Raw genomic sequence first — 23,455 nt, 5'->3', positions numbered from 1 at the left:
ACAGTGGCGCGCCAGGTATGGGGTGTGCGTACAGCTCTCCTAGACAAACAAGATGGCCATCATCCCCGACTTCACGGCCATGGCGGGCAGCTTCACGTTCACCGTCAGCTTCAACAGCTTCACCGCCACGACCACGAAGGAGGCGTAGATCCGATCTGCGCCAATCACTTCTTCATCGACGTCGGCCGCGGCTTCAACCATCCTGGCTACGACTCCGACTACTCCAACAACGTCTCCGACCACACCGACAACGCGTCATCTGCTTCCCTGCTACAAAGGAAGGCAGATCGACGACACCGACGACCTGCTCGGGCTATCGACCATGTTTTTTGGCCTACTTGCTCTGACCACCTGTCGCAATAATAATCGCCGCGAAGAACGGCGCTACGACAACCGCGACCACCGTCATGACAACAAGTCAAAAGCTCGAGGTCTAGACAATTTTGTCGTCACCGACTAGACTTTTGTCCAAAGATAAGTATACTTCTAATAATTTTTTTTATTTATGGCATAATATTTTTAATATTATTATCTTTCCAAACAACTTTTTTTAGCCGACTAGTTTTTTCTCCTACACGAGCTTTCTAGAGCCGGTACTATCTCCGACTCCTCCCTACACGTGCACGAGATCCGCCCTCTGCGTTCCGGGTGGTCGGCAGTAGCTCTCTGACGTGGCTGACAATCCTACGCGTGCTTAGGTTCCGCACCTCATGTTGATTGTTGGCTAGACCAGAGCTGGTACAAGCTCTAGGATGAATTAACTACTCGTGCAAATTTTATAACAAAAAATCTAAAACTTATCTCAGTGCTGATTTTTTATCTAGAGTTTATTTATACATCATGTACGACCTATTCTCTATATTTATTTTTCAGGAGTTTGGCCCAGTCGACAAGCTACCCTCGGGGACTCGTCGACTATTCCCTACGCTGTGTTCGGGGACTGCTCCGACCACCGAGCACGTTTACGTTCCCAACCACGCTCGGGGACTTGTCGATTACTCTCCATGCTATGCTCGAAGACTGTGCCGACCACCGAGCACGTTTACGTTCCCAACCACGCTCGGGGATTTGTCCACTGGTCCCTACGCCGTGCTCGGGAACTATACCGACCACCGAGCATGTCTACATTCTCAACCGTGCTCGGGGACTCGTCAATCACTCCCTTCACTGTGCTCGGGGTTTACTTCGATCACTCTCCAACCACGGCTTGGGGACTGTTGTTCTCAGTTACATATGAATTGGACTCATATACAACTGAGGGGTAATTTTATTTTTTAGACCTTGCTACAAGGCTCATACTTCGCCTTCCAGCAATCTCGGGGACTACATCGGTACGATGCATGTGGCGATGCATCTCAGTTTTGGAATTTCTATGAAGACTTTTTTGACCCTGGCACCACGTGCCTACGTCACCTACTACCAGGCTCGGGGACTAAGTGGGCACACTTCACCTTGCGGTGAACATGCTTGCTTTTTGAAAGTATGTACTTTTCAGAAAAGTAAAGTGGGCACACTTCACTAGGAAAGAAATCTTTTTTGATTGAGAGCACCATGCATTCTTCGAACAACCTACTTCTTCGATGTCAATGTTGATCAACTGTCTTTTGAGTTGGTTAAAATACCGTTGCAACTGTTTGGACGACTTTTCTGCTTATCGAAGATGTCAAGCCTCACGGCGTGTTACATCACAATACATGGTGCTCGGGGACTAGCTGTGGGGGGAAAAACCCCTATACCCTCATGGGCCAATATGGGCCGCACCATCAGAGGTGGCTCGGCCCACAAGATGAAGACGTGCGGCGCATGACTGGTCGACGTGCACCGCAAGGCTACAAGATATTGTACCAAATAGGATAGTTTACTTGTAACTCTGTCCCTTCGCGATATATAAGGAGGGGCAGGGGTCCCCTAGAGGACACATCTCATATTATCTCTCGACACAATCCAATACAATCAGACGCAGGACGTAGGTATTACGCCCACGCGGCGGCCGAACCTGGATAAAAAGCTTGTCCGTGTCTTGCGTCACCATCGAGTTCGTAGCTTGCGCACCGTCTACCGATAAATTACTACCGTGGGTATATCCCAAGGTAGGCTGCCGACCAGCTTTCGTCGACAAGGGCACCTACTCCAGACCCCATATTTGGCTGGCAACCCATATTTCTCCCCCGTACCCTATTCCTGTTGGTCCAACAGGACAGCCCCCATCCTCCATCGTGTGTCCTTGCCCTAGCGCATGTTCCCTCTGTCTCTCTCTCTCTCTCTTTCCTTGCATGTGCATGACACCCTACGTTAACCGGCTCGATGCTCTAATTGTGTCCCTGTCCAAAGGAAGAAGAAAGAGCAAGTAGAAAAATACAATGACGAATGGGTCCCTTCTGTCATTCTCTCTGGAATAGGTTTGGGGGCCCAAATTTGGGTGCTACTGTTGAAGTTGAAGCAAAAAAGTTGAGCCCTAAGAAGTAGGGGGAGCACCAAATTAAAAGTAGAGGCCTAGTTTTGGGGGCTACTGCTGGAGTTGCTCTCAACAAGCTTAATCACGCCCTTGATGGTTGGGCCTACTCCTTGAGTATTCAAAAGTGCTACTTTATTCAACTCAAAAGATATTGGTGTTGATTTGTGTGCAAGGTACTCGCTAGGAGTTAGCTATAATGCAAATCCTGATTCATCGATCCTAAGTCTTCGTCTTTGCTCAGGACGAGCAAAAGGGAAGCCTGGGGGAGCTTGTTGATGGTCAGTTAATGATCAATCCGACTATCAGTATATCATTAAAGTGATGGTAAAATCAACTTCGTAGTAGTATTTCATTTATCAAATAATGTGGTTCCACTTTGCATTTGAAGATTACATGTGTGTGTAGGGACTATTAAGAAAATATGTTAAGGGAAGATGACTAGAAGCCTATGAAACAATGGTGGAGCATTAGAGAAACCAAAGGCCAGTTTGCTCAAACCCCCTTTTGTTCGGTCGAACCGGGCTAGAGCCTACTCTGGTTCAATCCGTGGTATGGTTGAGAAAACACATTTTCATCAATCCTAAGCATTGAATGCAAGTCAATTTTATCCAATGATTTCCATGGATTACTGCAAGGATTCAAGGGCCCACCACGAGATATCAGGATAATCAATGTTGGTGAAACCACTTAGTATACGTGTCGACCGCTTTGGAGAAGAAACTAGAGGTGTTGGAACAAAGGCCCTCGTAGAGCTACTTGCGGACCTTAGAAGTGCATCTACACTGTTGATGGATTAAGGCGATGAGATCGACGACTGCCCAAACTCATAGTAGGTCCGCCAACCTAGCCCCACCTCCTCTACACTATAAAAAGGTGAGTAGACTCATTTGTACTACACACCATAAGGAAGCAATCTCCTACACTCTCAAGATGTAGAAGTAGAATAGCTTAGTCGAGAGATCGAGCGAGTCAAGCTATGCTCATGTTTCAGAGAAGTCCACAAAAGTCTTATATATATATATACTATTGTATATTTCCTTTGTGCCATACATTCTACCTCTAGTATACAAAAGTACAAACTTGTATGTGACTTATATGTAAAGCTAATAGAGAAAAGCAAGCTAGCAAACTGAGGCCATGTTTGTCTCGCTTTGTGCTACGATATGATACTAGAAGAGCCAGAGTGAGAGGAGCTAGAAAACGTGGCTTGTTCGGGCTTCCAGTTCATTTCATGAGAGTGAAAAACAGCTTCCACAAACATAACCACAAAAAGTTGTGCCAATAAGCAATAAGGCCCCGCTTGAAAGGGTTATTCTTAATGACTTTAACATTTTGTGTTCATTAAGGTGCTTCGATAAATGAACTTAAGAGCTGATAGTACCTGAGATGTAAACCAATAATGAACCTGTAGTAGTATTAAAGAACTACAGTATTTTCTTCTTTCACTTTATTAATAATTCTAATAAAACATTATCAGTTTACGATACCCTAATTAGGATTGACCTAAGAGCTAAGACCAATTTTTCCCAGCAAGCAGCAGCATCGGTTTCCCGCAAAGGCGTCATGCCACACGTGAGTTTCCGTCCCAATCTTTGACTCTAGAGGTTGTTTCCTACCCTCTCTGGTGTTGGCGCCTTGCCCTCCCGGCCGCGGGTGGCTCGAGCTCGAAGCCTCAAACCTCAAAGACGGTTGGCAAAAAAAAGGGAGGTAGTATACCACAAGTGTACCGGCTGACCGGCAAAACACAAAAGCAGTAGTACACAAAACATGTCGAATGCGATGGATCAAAGGGAGCCAGCGAGGCAACCTCGTCGGTCCAGCGGGCAATTAAGCCAGAACAGCCGGCGAATCGCAACGCTGTCAGTCTGGGTTCATCTTTGGAGCCCCAGTCAGTTGGCTCCTTCTGCCATGGCACGCACGATCGCTGGCTGGAAACGTAGGCACGGGAGGGAGCACGACGACAGACAGGGGCGCATGCTCTGCGCCCTGCGCGCCCCGTCGCCGTCCGCCAAAGGGTTGGTGTTGGTGACAACTGAGGAGCTGAGCTGACAAGCGCGACGGATGTGATGAGTCCTAAACATGCATGCAATTGACTAATCATGAGTCACCAAAGGATGCGGCCAAACAAACATAGAGCGTGGAATCGAGGGGCATGTCACTCGCATCCACATCCACTGGTAGCTCCCATGGCCTTGTTTAATTGACCCCGAAATCTAAAAAGTTTTCAAGATTTCCCGTCATATTGAATTTTGCGGCACATGCATGAAGTATTAAATATAGATAAAAAAACTAATTACACAGTTTGTCTGTAAATCACGAGACGAATCTTTTCATCCTAGTTAGTTCATGATTGGACAATATTTGTCAAATAAAAACAAAAATGCTACGGTAGCGAAATCCGGAATTTTTTCGAAACCACCTGCTTGCTGCTACCAGTTTGACAATAGTTCATTCGAGCAGGTTGATTATTTTTCCTTTTGAAACGAAGAACCGAGTAAGGAGATTCCAGCAGAGGTTAAGATATAAGCAGCCAGTACACGTTAAATATTTCATAGCAATGCAGGTGCTCAACTGCTCAAACGGATTGCAAATGCATGCCTATAATGCATGACCTTGTTTAGTTCACCCTGAAAACCAAAAAGTTTTTAAGATTCTCCGTAACATCGAATCTTGTGACACATGCATAAAACATTAAATATAGACGAAAACAAAAACTAATTACACAGTTTAGCCATAAATCGAGAGACAAATCTTTTGATCCTAATTAGTCCATAATTAAATAATATTTGTCACCAACAAACGAAAATGCTACAGTACTGAAATTTTTTTATTTTTCGGAACTAAACAAGGCCGCAGTTTGTGCGTCAACGGCGAGACCGGACCTGAGAACCATGGATAGCTAGGCGAACACAGGCAGGGAGAAATTATGGCAATGATGAGGATGAGCGAATGGAGACAAGGCAGGAGATGTCTTTATGCCATGCATCGAGAATAGAGCGAAGTGGGGGCACTGAAATGCTTCTGTTTGTGCACGACCGGTCGACGTAACACTGTAGTACTTCTGCTCCACTTTCGTACAATGACAAAAGAGACATTGACATGTTTGTTTAGTGGTTACTCCCTCATTAAAAAAATACAAGTCTAAAGTATAAGTGAAATGATTTAAAATGTACATGCAATTTTGGTTAACATTGTCACGTTTTAGTATATCACAAATTTGACCAATTATACAGAAAAATATAAATATTTATAATTTAAAAAGTACCATTAGATTGGTAACAAAATGTATTTTTATAATAAATTAATTAAAATAAAAAATAAATACTATTTACTTCAAACTTGGTCAAATATGAAGCACTTAAACTGACACATATATTATAGTTGTATTCTTTTGGGAACAAAGATAGTAACTAAATTTATATAGAAGGATCAAATATTTATCATACTAAATAGGTATCATAATAATTTTTACATCATACTTAGAGTTATGTATCGATAATTTTTTTATAAATTTAGTTAAAGTTAAGATAGTTTGACTTTGATCAGACCTGTTTAGATTGGAGATGAAAATTTTTTGGGTGTCACATCGGATATGTCGGAAGGATGTCGGGAGGGGTTTTTAGAAACTAACAAAAAAAAACAAATTACATAGCTCATTAGGAAACTGCAAGACAAATCTATTAAGCATAATTAATCTATCATTAGCACATATGGGTTACTGTAGCATTTAAGGCTAATCATGGAGTAACTAGGTTTAAAAGATTCGTCTCGTGATTTTCAACCAAATTGTGTAATTAGTTTATTTTTTATGTACATTTAATGTTTCATGCATGTGTCCAAAGATTCGATTGGATGGATGAAAAATTTTTGGTGGGGAACTAAACAGGGCCTAACACTGAAGAAATTTCATGGACAACGCACCCCCTCCCCCCCCCAACCCAAAAATGTAATTTTTTTTTCTACTCCTAGCTAAAACTACTTAAAGTTTAACTAAATTTATAAAGTATTACTCACTCCATTCAAAATTATAAGTCATTTTGCCTTTTTAAGATAAATAACTTTTACTATGCACTTAAATATAAACTATGTCTATATACATAGTAAAAGGAAATATCTAGAAAAAAAATCAAAATATTTATAATTTAGAATAGAGGAGTAGTATTATTATTTTGTTATTGTACAAAATATGTATACTGTGATAATACATTCCATGATGAAACCAATGACACTTTTTTGTATAAGCTTAGCTAAATTCTAGATGGTTCGGCTAAGTACTACCAGAATTGCAATCTTTTCACAATAGGGGAAATTTGCAACAAGGTTGAATAAAATAGAACCATTGGGATTAAGTTCCAGCCGCAACTAATGATGATGCTTTGATTAACAGAGGCCGAGGGGCTAAAAACAAGGGAAAGGCGCAATCTGACATGTTACTGTTGATGACACTCGATATGTTGTTCTTGTAGGTGGCAACAATAATTTGATTTGTGACCGGTCATTCAGGACTTGTTTGTTTACAATGGGAGCAACCTGCCGGTCGCATAATGATGCTTGAGGCTGCTACAGTGGCGCCACTTTGTTATAGACAAAACATACGGCCCTGCTTTTTTATCTTCCTCTGCGATCTTGAGGCACGCACGGAGACATTTGGTCAGCGCAACTATTCTGTATTTGTGAAGAAACGAGTCAGACTCAGACCACATGTGTCTCTTGTAGTTGTAGTTGTGGGAAGAAAATTTAAAAACTGGTGCTAGTCTCCTTCCTTTTATTGCTAGAGAAGATGAATGAAACCAGCAATGCTCTAACCTCGAAGTTTTATAAGACAAGAAAATAAAGTAATTTATATAAAAAATAATGTCTGTAGTAAGTTTGGCAAGCTCTGCAAGGCATGGCAAGTCTAATGTTGGACAACCTAAAGAGCATCTCCAACGGCTTCAGCAAATTGACTTGACATTTATTGTTGTTTATAAATTCTTATAACAAAATGCAAAGGATAAAATTAGGTCATCTCCAAGGGAATTGACATTTGGACTTGGCAAAGGATAAAAATAGGAGGCCTTCAGACGCGCACGCTTTCCTTGCGCGTGACTTTGCTTGCGCGATCGGGTTTGCAAAGCCGTCCACAACTTCGCATTTTTGCCAAGTTTGCTCCCTCATTTGCCAAGTTGCCCAAATTACAAACTCCAAATACAAAACCGTTGGATACCTCTTTTGAAGCTTTTTGGTAAATTACTCAAATGCAAATCTCAAATGCAAAACCCTTGGAGATGCTCTTAGTTTGTAGCGGACTGCAGCAGCCAGCCTTGCTTGGCAGCGGTTGGATCGAAGATGTGGGACGATGTCGGTGACGATAATGCAATGCAAACAAGGGTGATGGTATGTTGGTTTGATGGTTTCGTCTGCCTAGGTGATGTTGCAGTATGATAATCGGTGGGCGATGGTATGATGCTTGTGGAGGGGTTGTGGATGTATAATAATTTAGATCTCAATTGTAGAGTAGTGTTGAGGTTTAGAATTGCAATGAGACAGTACAAGTAGTGGTCCCGATCTAACCTATCGCTTATAGTTATTTGAGTTGCAAGTAGCCGTGTCATTAGATTTTGTCTCTTATTATCTAGACATAAGTATATCATAACTTAATTTCTATACTTGTCGCTATCGATAGTTATTAGAGTTCTAAGCTATCGTTGTCTATAGTTATTTGAATTGCAACTAAAACAGACATTGATAGCGACATGCTGATTTGAGTTGAAGAATATCACCAAATGTATCCTAATTAAAGATACGAAAGAGCTAATTTCATCCTAGTTTTTTTGATCCACCACCCCCTAGGTATCAGACACTAGAGGTGGATTGTTTCTTTGGTCTGAACTTATAAGATCTGTGCTGATATGAGTTAGAACAACTCGCGTCTAGCGATGATCGGTATGAAATCTGATTCAAGACATATTGGTCAATACCCTCCATATCTCGTACGTGACATGGACTCATGTGTGTGCTCATGCGAGTTAGAACAACTCACGTCTAGGGATGATAGAGAGTCTGATTATACGTAGTTGTTGGTGGTCGCTATAGTGAAAGTAAGGCCACAGATTTCAGTAGCAAGACCTCGTCTAAACTTGTCTGGTTGGACTAACCATTTGACATCATATAATGTGGCTCCCTAAAGATTCTAGGTGCTATTTGACTCTTCCAATTTGTTTCGTATTTTGATTACATTGCAATTTGATTGTGCCTTTTGTGTCTGGTTCTAGCGTAATGTAAAGCAATATCGTTGCTTATGATGATCTTCGCTAGTGATTTGCCTAGACACCTTAACAAACCCAGGATTATGAGCACGAGTGATGTAGTCCTCCCAGGCCTCACTTAGTGGAAGGTCAAACCTAGCAATAAACCAACACAACTCAGATCGAGCCACAATAGGTTTATAGTCCCAATTGTGAACAGAACCATTGGGATACAAAGAAAGCCTAAATTAGAGTGAGAGAGACAAATCTAGGGTTGGGGTTAGGTTTTAGGGAAATAGACATACGTACGCAACTAGAGCCTGATGTTTGAGATGACATGGGGCGCCCCGAGGAACCAGAACGATGCATGGTTCAAAAATGACAACGAGTGATAGAGGAATGAATGGGGACATGAACTAACATAGTTCAGTGAGAGGAGAAAAAAAAGAGATTGTGAGATAGGAGACCGTAACAGATGGGGGAACAGGGTTAGCAAGACCAAACATGTTGAGGTCACTAGAGTCAGGGATGATGAGAGAGGAGAGCTGAGCTTCTCCATTGAGCGATTGAGCGAGACGAGCGTGAGAGTTGGTGAGGAGAGACGCGAGAGCTACGATCGAGGGTGGTTGAAATGGATTAGGCTTTGAGTGGGGCTAGGGGAAGGGTTTATATGTGGTGGGGTTGTGGGGGCCAAGGCTGGTAGACTGGGCGTCCACCGAGCTAGCCATCATGGAGCGGACTTGGCTAGGCCGAGCCAACCCTACATGGCCTGATCCACCTGGCCAGGCTAGCCCTCAAACGTTAGCCTCTAGACCAGGCTTGGCTCGGGCCGAACAAAAAACTGGGCTTCGGATCTGGCTGCTGTGCCCCAAGCTAGATGTACATACCCCCTCGGCCTTTGTGTCATCTTCCCGTGCCTAGCTCGCACTCGCTTTACTGCGAGCTCTTGTGATGACATCGACTTGAGCTTGCGGCTTGCCTTGGCTCCATCAATGGCGACGTGTGGCCAGCCAGAATATTGCACTTATTAGCCTATGTCCATAACCTCAGCACTTCTTCTACATAAGCTTCCACCTCCCATCAAATTCAAAAGCAGATCACAGCTGTTCATGACACGTTGGGATTAAATTCTGCATGCCGACATGGATTTGACGCCGTATTTTTTTTTCTTATAGAAAGCGGAAGCCTAGACACATCAAGAGGTGTGAAATACAATTCTTCTCACAGAGTAAACATCTTATTGTACTACTTTGGGCAAGTTGGCAATATGATTTTTCCTCCTTGCGTTCAATGTAATGCACGGACATACTCACTCCATATCAAATTATAAGATATTTGACTTTTTTGACCTCAAATTTGATCACTCGTCTTATTAAAAAAATTTATACAAAATATAGTCATTTATATTATTCTTGAAGAATTTTTATTAATAAACTAAGCCACATCAAAAAAGAAGTGACATTTTAAGTAAATTTTTAAACAAGACAAATAGTTAAATTTGATATAAAAAAATTAAATGTCTTATAATTTAGGATAGATTGAGTAGCTACTTTCATATGACAGGTTCCAGGTTTACCCGCCATAGTCAACGCGAACAAACGAGCGCCAAACTTTTGGCGAATTTTGTTGTCACGCTATGTATAGCCTTAACCTTAACTTGCACCAATTACTAGCAAAACGGTATGGTCGACTAGTCTTGGGCCTAATCCTTTTCCTTGGACTCAAGCATTGCAGCCTAAGGTGCTCTTCAGCCCATCTTTTGTGTTGGGACTCATCATTTCCTCGGACTCAAGCGTTGCAGCCAGGTGCTCTTTGGCCCACTTTTGTTCATTCGGCTTGTAAGTCTATTTCACTCCATAATGATTTGTTTTTTCTTCTCAAAATCAAGAACCGATCATCTTTATTCCTCAACTCTAATGAGTAGAAACGATTTATAAGATGGTTTCATATTTCTAAATTTTAAAATATAGTAAATGCCTGATAACGATTTAAAACCATAAAAATGTCTTTGAGCTTCTATAATTTTTGAAAATTAAGACAAAAACAAAAGTAAAATATTTAGAGCCCATTTTCAAAAACTAGATTTAGCTCTATAAAAATAATTAAAATACGAAAAACCTATAAAATTCTAGAAATATTACAATCAATGTCTAATATAGAACTTTCTAAAACAAAATACGAGATCCAACCAGCATGAATGCATTCAACATTAAATGTATGTTGTGTTATTGCTGGTTGAAATCTCATACTCTTTTGTTGTGTAAAGTTCTAAAAATGGATTTAGACATCAACTATAGAATGTTTTGAAAAATTTTCAAGATATTCTTCCCATTTTCATAGAGCCAAATTTAACTTTTGGAAACATTTAGAGATACTTTCACAAGCTCTAAATATTTTATTAGGTTTGTCGAATCCCAATCTATCTCTAAGACTTTTCTTAGAATTTTGAGAACCACAACTCAAAAACATACACTCACATACATGCGCGCGCGCACACACACTCACCCTTATAAATGCATGCATACAAATTTGTGTGCATCTCTCAAAAACTCTAATGCAATCTAATCAGGAGGGATAATTTAGACGATTTTAACAATTGAGTGGGTACAAATTTTTGTAAATTTTGTTTTTCAAGTTCAAGGAGGAAATTAGACACAATACTATAAGGAATTAAAACCCAGTAAGCATTAGCTGAATTGTACGTTTTATTGCACGTTTTCTAGCTATACATTTTTTTTGTTCCTTTGTATAAAAGTTTGTTCCATTGGATTGCATGATTTATTCTGGTCGTATACGTCTTTTCCCCCACATCATAAACATTATTCACGTTTGTTTAAGTTGATCAAATTAAGGTGGAAGTGCGTTTAGGAATTGAAGCATGATTTGTTTTTTGTACAGGAGTAATTTGAAGAGCCAGTGACAAGAATATGCCGGGCATATATTAATAGAGAAGAAGTGTGTAGGAATAATGAAAACAGACTAGTATGTTCGTTGGACGAGTGAAGGAAACCAAACATGCGCTTCTCAGCAAACGAGCAATTCGCGCAGCAGCATGAATCCTCTTGTTGCAAGACATGATCACTTAATCACTTTAAAAAACAATCGTGACATCCACAGGTTAATCTGGCCCATGATCATTACAGCCAACGCCATGGATAATCATGGTCTTCTCTGAAATCTGAATGAAACGATTCGACTGTTCTCTCGCTGACAATGGCAACCACACCAGGATAATCATGGTCTTCTCTGAAATCTGAATGAAACGATTCGACTGTTCTCTCGCAGACAATGGCAACCACACCAGGATAATCATGGTCTCTTCTCTGAAATCTGAATGAAACGATTCGACAAGGGGAACAGAAGAAACGCTCTGTTGAATCAATTCACGTACGTCACGCCTGCAGGTTGCGGAAGCCGCTCAGCGCTTCCTGCAGGTGCGCTACCGCGCTGTCGTAGTTGACGAAGCCCAAGAACCAGAACTCGTGGCTGTCCACCGACACCAGCTGGATGAACTTCTCCGCGGGCTTCAGCTTGTTGGCTGACGGGCTCGCCGCCCTCAGCCGGTGAAGAGGAATCGCCACCTGCGCGCATTCGTCGTCCATCATCCATCTCGAGTTGCAGAACATGCATGGCAGCGTGCGGAGCCTGCGACTGCGAGAGCCGATTCTCCTACCTACGTACTGTATACGTACCTTGTAGTGGCTCCACTCCGTCCTGTCGCCGCCGGAGGCCTCGTAGGACAGGGGGCTGTCGCTGCAGAAGGCGACCCTGGCCGTGGACAGGTACATGACGCCCATCACCGGGCCGGCGGCCGTGGAGAGGTAGCACGCGTAGGACTTGCGCAGCTGCTCGTCCGGCGGGGCGCTGAAGGCCTGCCGGAATATCCTGTCGTGGCCGCCTTCCGCCAGCACCTTGGTCCCCTGCGCGATCCTCCCCACCGCGGCCTCCGCGATGCTAGGCGCCGTCCTCACTGGCCGTCCGGCCAAGAAACCAAAAAATCAGTTAGAAAGAATCAGTTCCATAGATGGATGATACTCCTAGATCACAAGCTGCCATCATGAACAGAACGATCACCCACAGTGCTGCCATGTGTTGCGCGACAGATCCTCGGCCTTCCTCGTCGCCTCGCCGACCTTCCGCCCCCACCGCGACAGTGCATTCTTCACCGTCTCCTTGGTGCCTGCATGCGCGCGGCGGAACACACAACCGATCGACCGAGCAAAACCGTCAGAAACAAGCAGCACCGGACAGCAGGAGATATGACATGTGGCACCGCGCGGGGCACGGACTCGTGGACGACGGCTGCACGGGCGAAGGCATCGCGTAAGGGCGGCCGCCGGCCTCCGTGGCCGCCGCCGGCGACCAGCTTCTCGCGTCCCGCTGCATCGGCAGTTGATTGGAATGTTCCCCGGTTCCCCCTCCCTCCCTGTGTGTCTCTTGTGTGCCCGCCCACACTTCTCTTCCGATCCCGATCCCGATCCCGATCCGGCTCCCTCGCGCGTATCGAAATGGGGCTGCTGGTTGCTTCGGCTCGACGGATATGGCAAGAGCACAGCTAGAGCTAGGTAGCATTGGCCATTGGTCAAGGTAGTAGGATACTCCACTCCACTGTTTGCTGAGCGCGACGGCGACGAGGCACCAAACCTACCAGTCTCTGCACCGTTTCGGTTGCACCGACTCCTCTGTATCGGTGGTGGGGGCGCGGCGGTGTCAGCAAAGAGGCTGCCTGCCTGCGGAAGGGAGCCAGCGGTATATGTTCGTTTCTTGTCGGAGTCGGCAATGCCAATGCGTAGCGTAGCGCGCGGCCGGATGAGCAGGGCGCGGGGGAGACGGGACGACGGAGCCGTTCCGACCGAAGCGGACGACGCCACGTGACGGGCGTGCAGCTGCAGCGGCCCCGGCCGGAACGGCACGGCTCCTTTGTATAAAAAAGGGATCGGCGCCGGTCGAGATGAATGCAACGTTGCGGAGAGCGGACAGCGCCACGGATCCCTTGTCCGCGTCACGCTACGCGACTTGGGCTTCGCGAAAAATTTGGGTTTTGATTACTATAATATTTTTATTTGTATGTGACAACTATTATTTAATTATAGAGTAACAAGATTTAAAAGATTTGTCTCGCTAATTATAGATAAACTATGCAATTAGTTTTTTTCGTCTATATTTAATGCTCCATGCATGTGTACAAAGATTTGATGTGACGAGGAATTTTGAAATTTTTTTGAACTAAAGAAGGCCTTGGCCAAGCCACGATTTTGTTCCCATGCGCGCTGGTGTTGTTTGCTAACTCTTGTATACAGAGTTACAAACACGCAAAATTATAGGATTTAGTAGAATTAGGGGACGGCTAAGAAATAACCAAAGCCTCAGAGTTTAGGGTGTTCAGGTAGTGGGCCACAATAACAATCTGATGAGTTTTTTTTTTTTTTTGAACATCTGATGAGTTAAGTTACAGCACCGTTCCACTGGGCCACCCAAGTACACAACACACCCACTCACGGCCCAACATGTATCTTCCGGCCCAAACTATATTATTCTCAACACCAAAAGTTGCATTTATTTTAGTTACAGCATGAGCACCATCATCACATTGAAGTATTGATTTGTTGAACCCTGCTGACAGTCGTAGTGGCACCTTGAGACCAGTTTAGATTCTGGAATCTGAACTGGTAGCACCACAGTAATTACAGAAGACAGATCAGTGCTCACCTGGACCAGGGGAGGGAATATTTCTTCAGTTGAGACACATGCACCACAAGGTGAGCTTGGTAACTCCAATTTGTAAGCAGGATGAAGGCCAAGGGGGGCTAAACAGTAAACTTATAGGGTTAAAGCTAGAAATTAATAAAAATTTAAGACTAACTAATCCTAATCTAATAGACAAATCATACTTATAGGGGGGGCTGGAGCCCACCCAGCCCCCCTTTTGGATCCACCACTGTTTGTAAGCGACGACTCCTACCTGTTGCAACGTTTGCCATCATATTTGAAAGATAGTTTTTATACTTATCAATTAATATAAAAATTATATTACTACATAATAGACAATCGCTGCCCAACTATCACCGCTAGTTACTTTTTCATATGAGATCATATCAAGATATACCAAGTAAACTAGATCTAAAATCTTTAGTTGACAACTTTTTAATTGAAATAGTTCACATGTCCAATATTCAATATAAGTTCTTAAATTGGATTTGAGATGGTTAACAATGTTGAATGAAGACAAAAGTCCACATCAAAATTGTAATACTTGACAAAATCTACAACTATGCAGTTAACAATATTTTATTTAAAATCATTTAAAGTGTGAAATATACAATATAAGATTTGTAAATTTCTCGTTAAAAGTAGCATCGCCTATGTAATCTTGCGTAGCTCAGCTGACATCGATGTTTGAGAGAACGTTGGGGTCTTGAATTTAAATCCTACAAACATTATTACAGCTCTTCATATCTTGGTTCCGAGGTAAACATGATTTCTTGTATAAAAAAGTATTTCCTTGTCTCTCCTTGCAATTCCACATTAGCATTTTACCTACTTAGCCCTATCTTGGTTCCTATATAAACATAGTTTCTTGTATAAGGTACCCTTAATGATATAAGCTAGTTACTAGCTCTAAGACAACTTCTCTAACACTCCTTCTGTTCCTGAAATACTAATAGCACCCTCAATACCTAAGAAATCAATTCCTTATATGTCCTCTTGATTATAATAACACACCAGCGTTTTATCTACCTAGGCTCAAAAAATTCGATCTCGCGATTTATAGGCAAACTGTGTAATTAGTTTTTGTTTTTGATTATTTTTAATGCTTCATGCATGTGCCACAAAATTCGATGTGACGAAGAATTTTGAAAAGTTTTTGGTTTTTGGGTGAACTAAACATGGCCTAAGAAAGATTCAACTAAAAGCAAACCTTAACTGTTACTGCGTCATCATGCATATAGGAAAATACTCCTACAGCCAGTCGACCATTGTCACGAAATCGCGCAAGCTTTCCCTTTTAAAAGGAAAAGATCTAGCAGACGTAGACACGGTCGTCGATGGATCCAAAAACAGGTCCCCGGCGTCCCAACGTCCCATGAATTATGATGGTGATGAAACAATTGTTTGTTTCCTCGCTCGGTACGTACTCTGTGCAGCGGGCGCCATCATCCATGATCTGTGTATTGTCAATTTCATTCTTGCTAATTGCTAGCCTGCTAGGGCTAAACGATGGACCTACCACACTATACTCTGCCGATCTGGTCTATCAACCTCACACAATACTGCTGGCCCCCCGGCACTTGACCACGCTGACAATTGCACAGCAGTCTGCATGCACACCGCAGCCTGCAGCTCGCCGCCAGCTCCGAAGACCCACCACCAGTTGTGCTCTTGTGCCGTCAGCCCCTGAGCCCCGGCGGGGACGACGCGTACGTCCGTCCAAAGCGACGGTATGGGGGCGCGTCGCCGTCTCGACGACGACGACGACGACGACGACCGGTCTCGGCGCGCGATCCCATCTGGCCAGAAACTGCACGCGGCCACTACGGTGCCGGCCGGCCGACCCGATTATTGTACTGCCGCTGTCCCGCTGCTCTGCAGGAGATGAAACATTTTAGTTACTGTTGGGGGGCGAGGTTGGCGCGGCGTGGGTTTATTCCTTCCCTGGCCGCTAAAGGTAAAACCCTACTCGGCCGGCCCATCGATCGGCACTCGGCAGCAGTCTGGAGGTGCAGCACCCAGCTCTGTGGATGTGCAATGCATATTGTCTTGTTCGCTTGTTGATTTGCCGCTGAATTTTACCCCGCCCAAGCCCAAAGTGGACGACCTGTCGCGGTTGGCGCGCATCTCGGGACAGGACACAGGCGCGTCATGCATGCCTGATGGAGAATAATACTCCTTGCTTTGAGGTCCATCCGTCCATGCGACCACGCCATGCGTCCGTCCGTCTCGTGGGGGCCGACGTGCCGCTTCTTCCGTCGTTTTCTACTACCACTACCAAGCAAAGGATCGAAACGAGCAGCAAAAGGAAGCTGGCGATGGCGACGCAGCCGCTGGCGCTGGGTATAAGAAAAACGTAGCGTCTCGTATCTCTATACGCTGTGGAGCTGTAGAAAAATGCGTGTGCACTTGTCCTGTGCGACTGTCTCCGGATACGGTGGATGTATCCTACGAACAGTGGATACGATTTTAGTGAACCTTTGCAGCTTTGGTGGGAAGCCGAAGATAGGAAAACTTATCGGCCTGATGACGGACCATTTGTGTATTCATCCAAGGTTTGACAGTCAGGGGTTAGGTGACGTGCAACCGCAGATATTGCAGGCTTATACAATACTGTACAATGCCCGCCAGCCATAAATACGTGCATGTGATGTGATGGCCTAATTGGAGAATACCGAAAGCACTTGCCTAGAAACATCTTTTGTGCGAGATCAAATTTCGTACACTTTTCAAATACAGCTCTGTTCGAAGGATATATATATATAGTATGCACAAACGGTTAGTACGCTCTGAATTCCGGATAACAATAAGAAATGCGAAAAGCAATTAACTTTGCCGCCTCAAGTCAAGTGGGAACTGAACAGTAACTTAGTGTGGTTATACAGTGATGCTTGTCTGCAAGTACTTAACTGCATGTCCTTTCATATGCATGCTTGCAAGTTGCAAATTGCAACACATGACAAGCAGGACAGGGTTTAACTTAAACATGGCAGCGCGCGCGTCACCTGAAAAGAAATCCAGTGCATCAACGCATAATTATAACGCAAATTAATTAAGAAAGGACCATAATTTTATAGACAGATTCTCAAGCGCTCATGCATGGCACTAGCACTACTTTTTGTGAGCTATGCTTGTGTTCCCGAGGTTTCCCCAGACGATGTCGCCTCTATTCTATATTTTTGTTTCACTCTTCTTCTTTTTTTCTAAAAAAGGAGCCGATCTCCATGGTCTTTGCAGACAAGCAGTCAAACAAATGTTTGGTGGCAGCGAGGTAGTGTCCTAGTGGTTGGTTCATAGCAAGAGAAACCGATGATTGCTGATGTTGATAGTTCGTAACCCCCTGAAAGAAACCCATTTCCACTTCTTCTGGGTCCTGTCTTTATGTTCTTGTTTAAATTTCCTGCTTCTTGGATCGCAGTTGCTTAATAATAAGCATTATTTTCAAATTTTAACGCAAGAATTGTTCTTTTCTCTTTTGCATTTTTTTCCTTTTTTTACATACAAATGGAAATTGGTCGGAAATTACAGAACAAAGCAAACTAGTACGCAGCTATCTATAGCTAGCTAGTTCACGCCTTGCATTGTGTCATCAACGCCTCATCATCCCCATCATCACTGCCTTTATTCTGGTCGTCTCGTCCCGTCTCAGCTTTGTCAACCCTGCAAAACCTTTGCTCTTCTCTTTTTCGCAACACCATTCCACTGTGAGCTTGTGGGTAGCTCTCAGTGGCTGCGTGCCTACTGTTTGCAAAAGCGCACGAAATTCAGTACATTTCTACGATGCATTTCAGACCGTCTTTATTCCCGGGCGTCGTCGTCTTTGCTGGATCGTCGATCATGTCCGAAAGCATAGCAGATGTCCTGCTTTTGGCAGCGCTTCCTTTGCCTTTCAGGGCACTTTGAACATTGAAAACCGGCGGCGTCAAAAGCTCCCCCCAACAAACCAGCCAAACTCTTCAGTCAGTGCAATCAATCAAAACCACTTGACTTTTTATCATCATCAAGGGGATCATGATCATTGATCAGCAGGGCGCGTCATGGGCTTTTCATCCGATCCGTCCATCATTGGTGTAATCATCTGCTAATCTTCCTCCTCTTGCTGCAAACAACAACCGGGGAGGAGCTGTCGTCGTCCTCGTCGCGCCAGGAGCTGGTCGCATGCGAGGAGGCGGCGGCAGCAGCAGCAGCTGCTGCCGTGTCATCGCTCCTGTAGCTGAGGCAGCCTGCAGCGTCCAGCACCCCGGTGGGGCTCCGCGGCACGGTGGTGGCGGTGCCAGAGGAGGCGGCTCTGCGGCCGCTGCTCGTGCCTTCCGTCTTCATCAGCGGCTGCGGCACGGTGGTGCCCGGCAGGGCCACGGTGGCGGCCTGGATGGCTTCAAGGCATCGCGACACCCTCTCCTGCAACCGCAGCAGCACAAAGCAACAAAGCATTAATCGCTCATGGCTGTACGGAGTAAATGCGGTTCACGCAACTTTGGCAGGCGTGCCTGCCTAGCTGCATTGCACGGAGCGTAGTACGGCTGCAAACCTACGACTTCGAACGCACGCATACATGCGGTAAACGCTAGCGTATTGCACTGCATTGATGGAAGACGCTAGCTAGCTGCCTGATTGAATCTGACGACAAAGCTCGCGAGAACGTATAACGACGTCGCTTGGGGGGCACTGACACGCGTATGTACCTTATGTACACGGTGGGTGCAAGCCTTGTCGACGATATCCACGGCGTGCTCTTCGCCGGCCACGGCGGCGGCGACGGCCGCGGCGATCTCCGAGGGCCTGAAATCCAAGCAGTGCGTCCCTGCGATGCGTTCGTGACAGTAACGTCAGCCGTCAGATCGATCGAAATGGACGCGCCGGATGCGTGGGAATTTCCTGCTTGCGTGCTCACCTCTTGCGATGCACAGGATGAGCTCCGCGGAGCGAAGGACGGCGCGTCTGCTCGGCGCGTCGCCGCCGCCGCCGTTGAGCCGGTGGAGGAAGTAGTCGATGTAGGAGAAGGGAGTGACCGCTTGCATCCTCCATTTGAGCGTGCTGAGCACCAGGAGCTCCATCCTCTGGATCGTCTTCGCCTCGAACACGTACCGCGCGTCGCCGACCTGCTGGCCGACAGGATCCAATGCAACAACAGTGATCAGGAACAAGGTTTCAGGCCTGGTAAATGGGCGTCTGCATGCATCTGCATTGCTCTCCATCTCACCTGCAGGTCCAGAGACGGAGGAACGTAGGTCTCCTCCATCTTGGCAGCCAGGGACAAGCACGCCACGGACAGCAGCTGCGTCGTCCAAGCCTTGCCTTCCTGAAATGGCGAGACAAACATGATTACCAACCGGCACTGAAACACTGTAACACATGGTGCAGACTCTGATTTCTGAATGCCATTTTTATTCCGAGACAACCAAGAAGTAACAGTGCTACTTCATCATCAGTTCGTTCAGGACGGATTTGATTTGATTCTCACCGGAAGCTGGTAGAGCGAGAGGAAGCGGTCCAGGTAGTTGACGGCCAAGCAGGCAGTGAGAGGGCCGAAACCGTAGTACCTGTGAACCTGTCGTCGAGAGGTTAATTAACTGTCAGATTCATAACAACCCGGATGGATCATGGATATGGGAACAAGATGACCGAGGGAGCGCCCACCTTCCAAATCCAGTCGATGGCGTCCATCCGGACGCGGAGATCCATTCCGCCGCCGCGCAGCCTCTCGGCGTAGTCCTCCCGCGGCATGTGCGCCGCCTCCGCCTCCACGAAACCGTCGACGCATTCCTCGGAGGGCACGGGGAACTCCACGCTGGGCTCCCCGCGCGTCCTGGTCCTGCTCCGTGGCGCCAGCATCACTTCCTCCTCCTCGGCCTCCGCTTCGAGGTCCAGGATGCTGCTGCTGTCCTCGGCGCACAGCAGGATGGAAGCCGCCATCTCGTAGCTGCTCATCGGCGCCATTATTCCCTTCTAGGCCTCTACAAGATTTCGGTAATCTGGTGGTACAGATACTGTTGGCTATCTGCCTCTGGTATACTGGTCTCCTCCTCCTCCTCCTCTTCTTCCCCCTTCCTGCTCGTGTTCTTCACCTGGTTTGGTGCGAGCGAGGAGTGGAAGAGGAGGGGCGAGTGAGCAAGGTGCTGTGTCTGCCGTGAGGCCTCTTTTGTATGAACCGGCGTGCAGAGTAGGCAGGGGCATTTTCGGAAAGAAGTGACGACGACGCGATTAGTACGCGAAAGCTAAGGAAGGATGAGGGTGTGATTAGAAAAAATGGATGCTCACTTTCGTTCTGTTTTTCTTTTTCTAGTCTGTACTTTGAGGCGCTCTACTTTTTAGGGCTTTTATGACATGGATTTTTAGGGTTCTTTGTGTTCTTTTTTTTTAATTTCCTTTTCGGCCTTTTGACCCAGCCACCCAGGTAATAAGTGGTTACCTTACCAGTAGTAAGAAAGAGCGACTAATCTCAGTCTAAGCGTTGAAGTTTGAAAAGGAACAGTGTACATATGTATTTTTTTTTCGCGATCGGGTTTGTGCCCGTTTTTCATTAAGAGGAAGAGCAACAAGGTACACAAGCCTTACACGAACAAGGCGCAGGCGAGCAGCCTAACACCCACCAGGAAGACCTACTTCTACTGGAACGCGGAAAAAACTAATTACATATGGCCCTGATTTTGCGACCAGAGAACTTGCAGGGCCAGCAGCGGCGCATAGCCTGCGGACGCCCACTCCTCACCCTCGGCAGCGATCGCGGCGACTACCTCATGCACAGAAGACGGTGCGCGCCCAAATACTCTTGCGTTGCGTTCCTTCCATAGCCTCCAAGAAATTAGAAGTAGCAGGCTGTCGAACAGCCCTCGTGAGTCCACGTCAAGCCGCTTTCGCAAATCGATCCACCAATCACCTAGCTCGTGATCACCGGATGGCATCAAGTCGACCATTTGAAGACGGTCAAGGACGCCGAACCAAACCTGGCGCGCGAAAATACAAGCCAAAAACAGATGGCTCACTGTCTCGGCGTGCTGATCACAGAGCGCACAATCGTCATTGATTTGCAGGCCATGGCGCTTGCGTCACTCCGCGGTCCAGAGCCTCCGGTGTAGGGCAAGCCAGAAGAACATCTTAATCTTTGGTGGCGCCTTGGTCTGCCAGAGCTCTTTTGCGCCGAGCAACCTGGTGGAACCGGCAAAGAATGCACGATATGTCGAGGAAGCTGAGTACGCGCCGTCCGCGGACCACTTCCAGATGAAGCGATCTGGCAGATGAGCCTGGAGCTGAACAGAGCGCAGGATTTCCCAGACCTGCAGGTATTCACGCAGGACCTGTACAGTCAAGGCACCATAGACATCGCGTGCATTCAGTACTACCTGTACATAGTTCACGTACACATATAAACGCTTTTCAGCCAAAAAAAGGAAATGAAAACCGTGTCAACCAAACCGCCATGGGAAACCTGCCAGGGATCGGCTGAACAAATTTGAGAATTTTATGTAAAAAAAATCCACATTTCATCTCAATGACTCTACTCCGGTTTTGGATAACCACTGGAGATGTTGGGTGAGCTATTTTACACATGGACGATACTCCATGACCATGGATGGGAGTATGAATTTTGCCACTTACAACCGTGGAAGTGTGTGTACACGTCATTAGCTACCTAACATCTACAAGGTTAAAGGTTTATTTGGCTGATAAATCATGGCAGAAAGTACTCTGGGTTGATTTGTTGTAAGAGAAAAACACTGCTGAATGACTGTCAGATTCGGCTGATCTCAAGCGAACAAGGAGACTTCAATTTTATTTACACATTTATCTATGGCAATCACAACATACCTAAGATTATGTGAGGCAATGGTTTGGCTTTGTGTAGCATTGAGAAGGATGTTTTTGGACAATATTAATCTTGATAGTGCTCTTTTTTGAATGGAGGGGGATTATATTAAAACTCAGGCATAGTACATCCCAAAATATTCATGGGAAATATGAAGTAATATATGGATTCAGATTCTTACATCTTCTTCCCCCTCAAAAGTCGGAGGCAAAGTGCAGTTCTTATGTCAAATCTAGTGACCAACCCAAAAAAAATGCCTGGAAGGTTGTTGTCTTAGAACATATAAAGGTTGTTGTTTTAGAACATATAATTGTCGTCATGAGCTAGAAGTACTATTATTCTTCATGTATTATTTTCTTTTAATTTTCCTTTTTTTGTTTTTATATTTACATTATCTATTTACTTTGTCATTTAGTTAATTTATTTTTACTCTTGGACTAAAATATTATCTTCTATTCCAAATATCATCCACCTAAACCTAGAATATTATGCTCTTGTTGTAATTTTGTTGAACCTAAAATACTATCTCCTTGAATTGTTATGTTTTTCTCCAATACTATAAATTTAATGTACTAAACCTGCAACATTATTCTTATAAACTTGGAATATTATTCTCCTAAACCTAGAGTATTATTCTTGTAAAGTTGGAATATTATTCTTATAAACTTGAATTGTTATGTTTTTCTCCTATAGTATAAAATATATGAAGGTGGAATATTATTCGAATGAAGCTAGAATAACTCTTATAAATTGGAACATTATTGTTATTATTAACACGAATATTATTCTTCTAAACCTTGAATATTCTTTTTGTGAGCTTGAACACTTCTCTCATGAATCAATCATATCTTTCTTATGATTATTCTTGAACACCATTCCACTTAATAAATCAAAATATTTCTACAAGACATCATATATTTCTTCTATTATCAAAATACTCAAGTGAGGGTCTTATTTCAAAAAAGTGTCAGTATATTCTCCATCTAGTGACTCATACTAAATAGCAAGCTAACAAATCTCCATAACTTTGTCATTGGATTTTCTAATTGAATTGGTTGCAAGACTCAAGGATCAATTTTACGAAAATCCAATATATGTCCTAGACACACTTGGGCATGGTGCTCCAAGATGTTTTTGATGGTATTGATCTAGACTTTGATACTCAAGTGAAGTTTGGAATGTTCCCAAAAAAATTAGGGATCCAGTTACAAAGAGATAGGGTAGTCTAAGCATAGGGATAGAGAAAGAGGAAAAATTCTT

General features: G+C 44.7%; 2 protein-coding genes across 3 annotated transcripts; both read right to left on the bottom strand.

Annotated features, from left to right (window-relative positions):
* LOC8083249 (GLABRA2 expression modulator) lies at window positions 11,748-13,408 on the bottom strand. The gene is made up of 4 exons (XM_021454442.1): window positions 12,972-13,408; window positions 12,761-12,862; window positions 12,375-12,652; window positions 11,748-12,263 (listed from the first exon to the last, which is right to left on the bottom strand). Exons 1-4 carry the CDS (start codon window positions 13,252-13,254, stop codon window positions 12,075-12,077), a joined length of 852 nt encoding a protein of 283 aa, XP_021310117.1. The 5' UTR covers window positions 13,255-13,408; the 3' UTR covers window positions 11,748-12,074.
* Window positions 17,810-20,504, bottom strand: LOC8063725 (cyclin-D4-1). 2 transcript variants are annotated; one of them, XM_021452738.1, is made up of 6 exons: window positions 20,029-20,504; window positions 19,853-19,939; window positions 19,592-19,690; window positions 19,283-19,493; window positions 19,074-19,192; window positions 17,810-18,789 (listed from the first exon to the last, which is right to left on the bottom strand). In XM_021452738.1, exons 1-6 carry the CDS (start codon window positions 20,326-20,328, stop codon window positions 18,466-18,468), a joined length of 1,140 nt encoding a protein of 379 aa, XP_021308413.1. In that variant the 5' UTR covers window positions 20,329-20,504; the 3' UTR covers window positions 17,810-18,465. The 2 variants fall into 2 exon arrangements, with proteins under 2 accessions (XP_021308413.1, XP_002460365.1); XM_002460320.2 differs by having other exon boundaries at window positions 19,283-19,490.

The sequence above is a fragment of the Sorghum bicolor genome, chromosome 2 (genome assembly GCF_000003195.3).
Source record: "Sorghum bicolor cultivar BTx623 chromosome 2, Sorghum_bicolor_NCBIv3, whole genome shotgun sequence".
NCBI classification, from domain to species: Eukaryota; Viridiplantae; Streptophyta; class Magnoliopsida; order Poales; family Poaceae; genus Sorghum; species Sorghum bicolor.
This window is presented reverse-complemented; position numbering and strand designations above follow the sequence as displayed.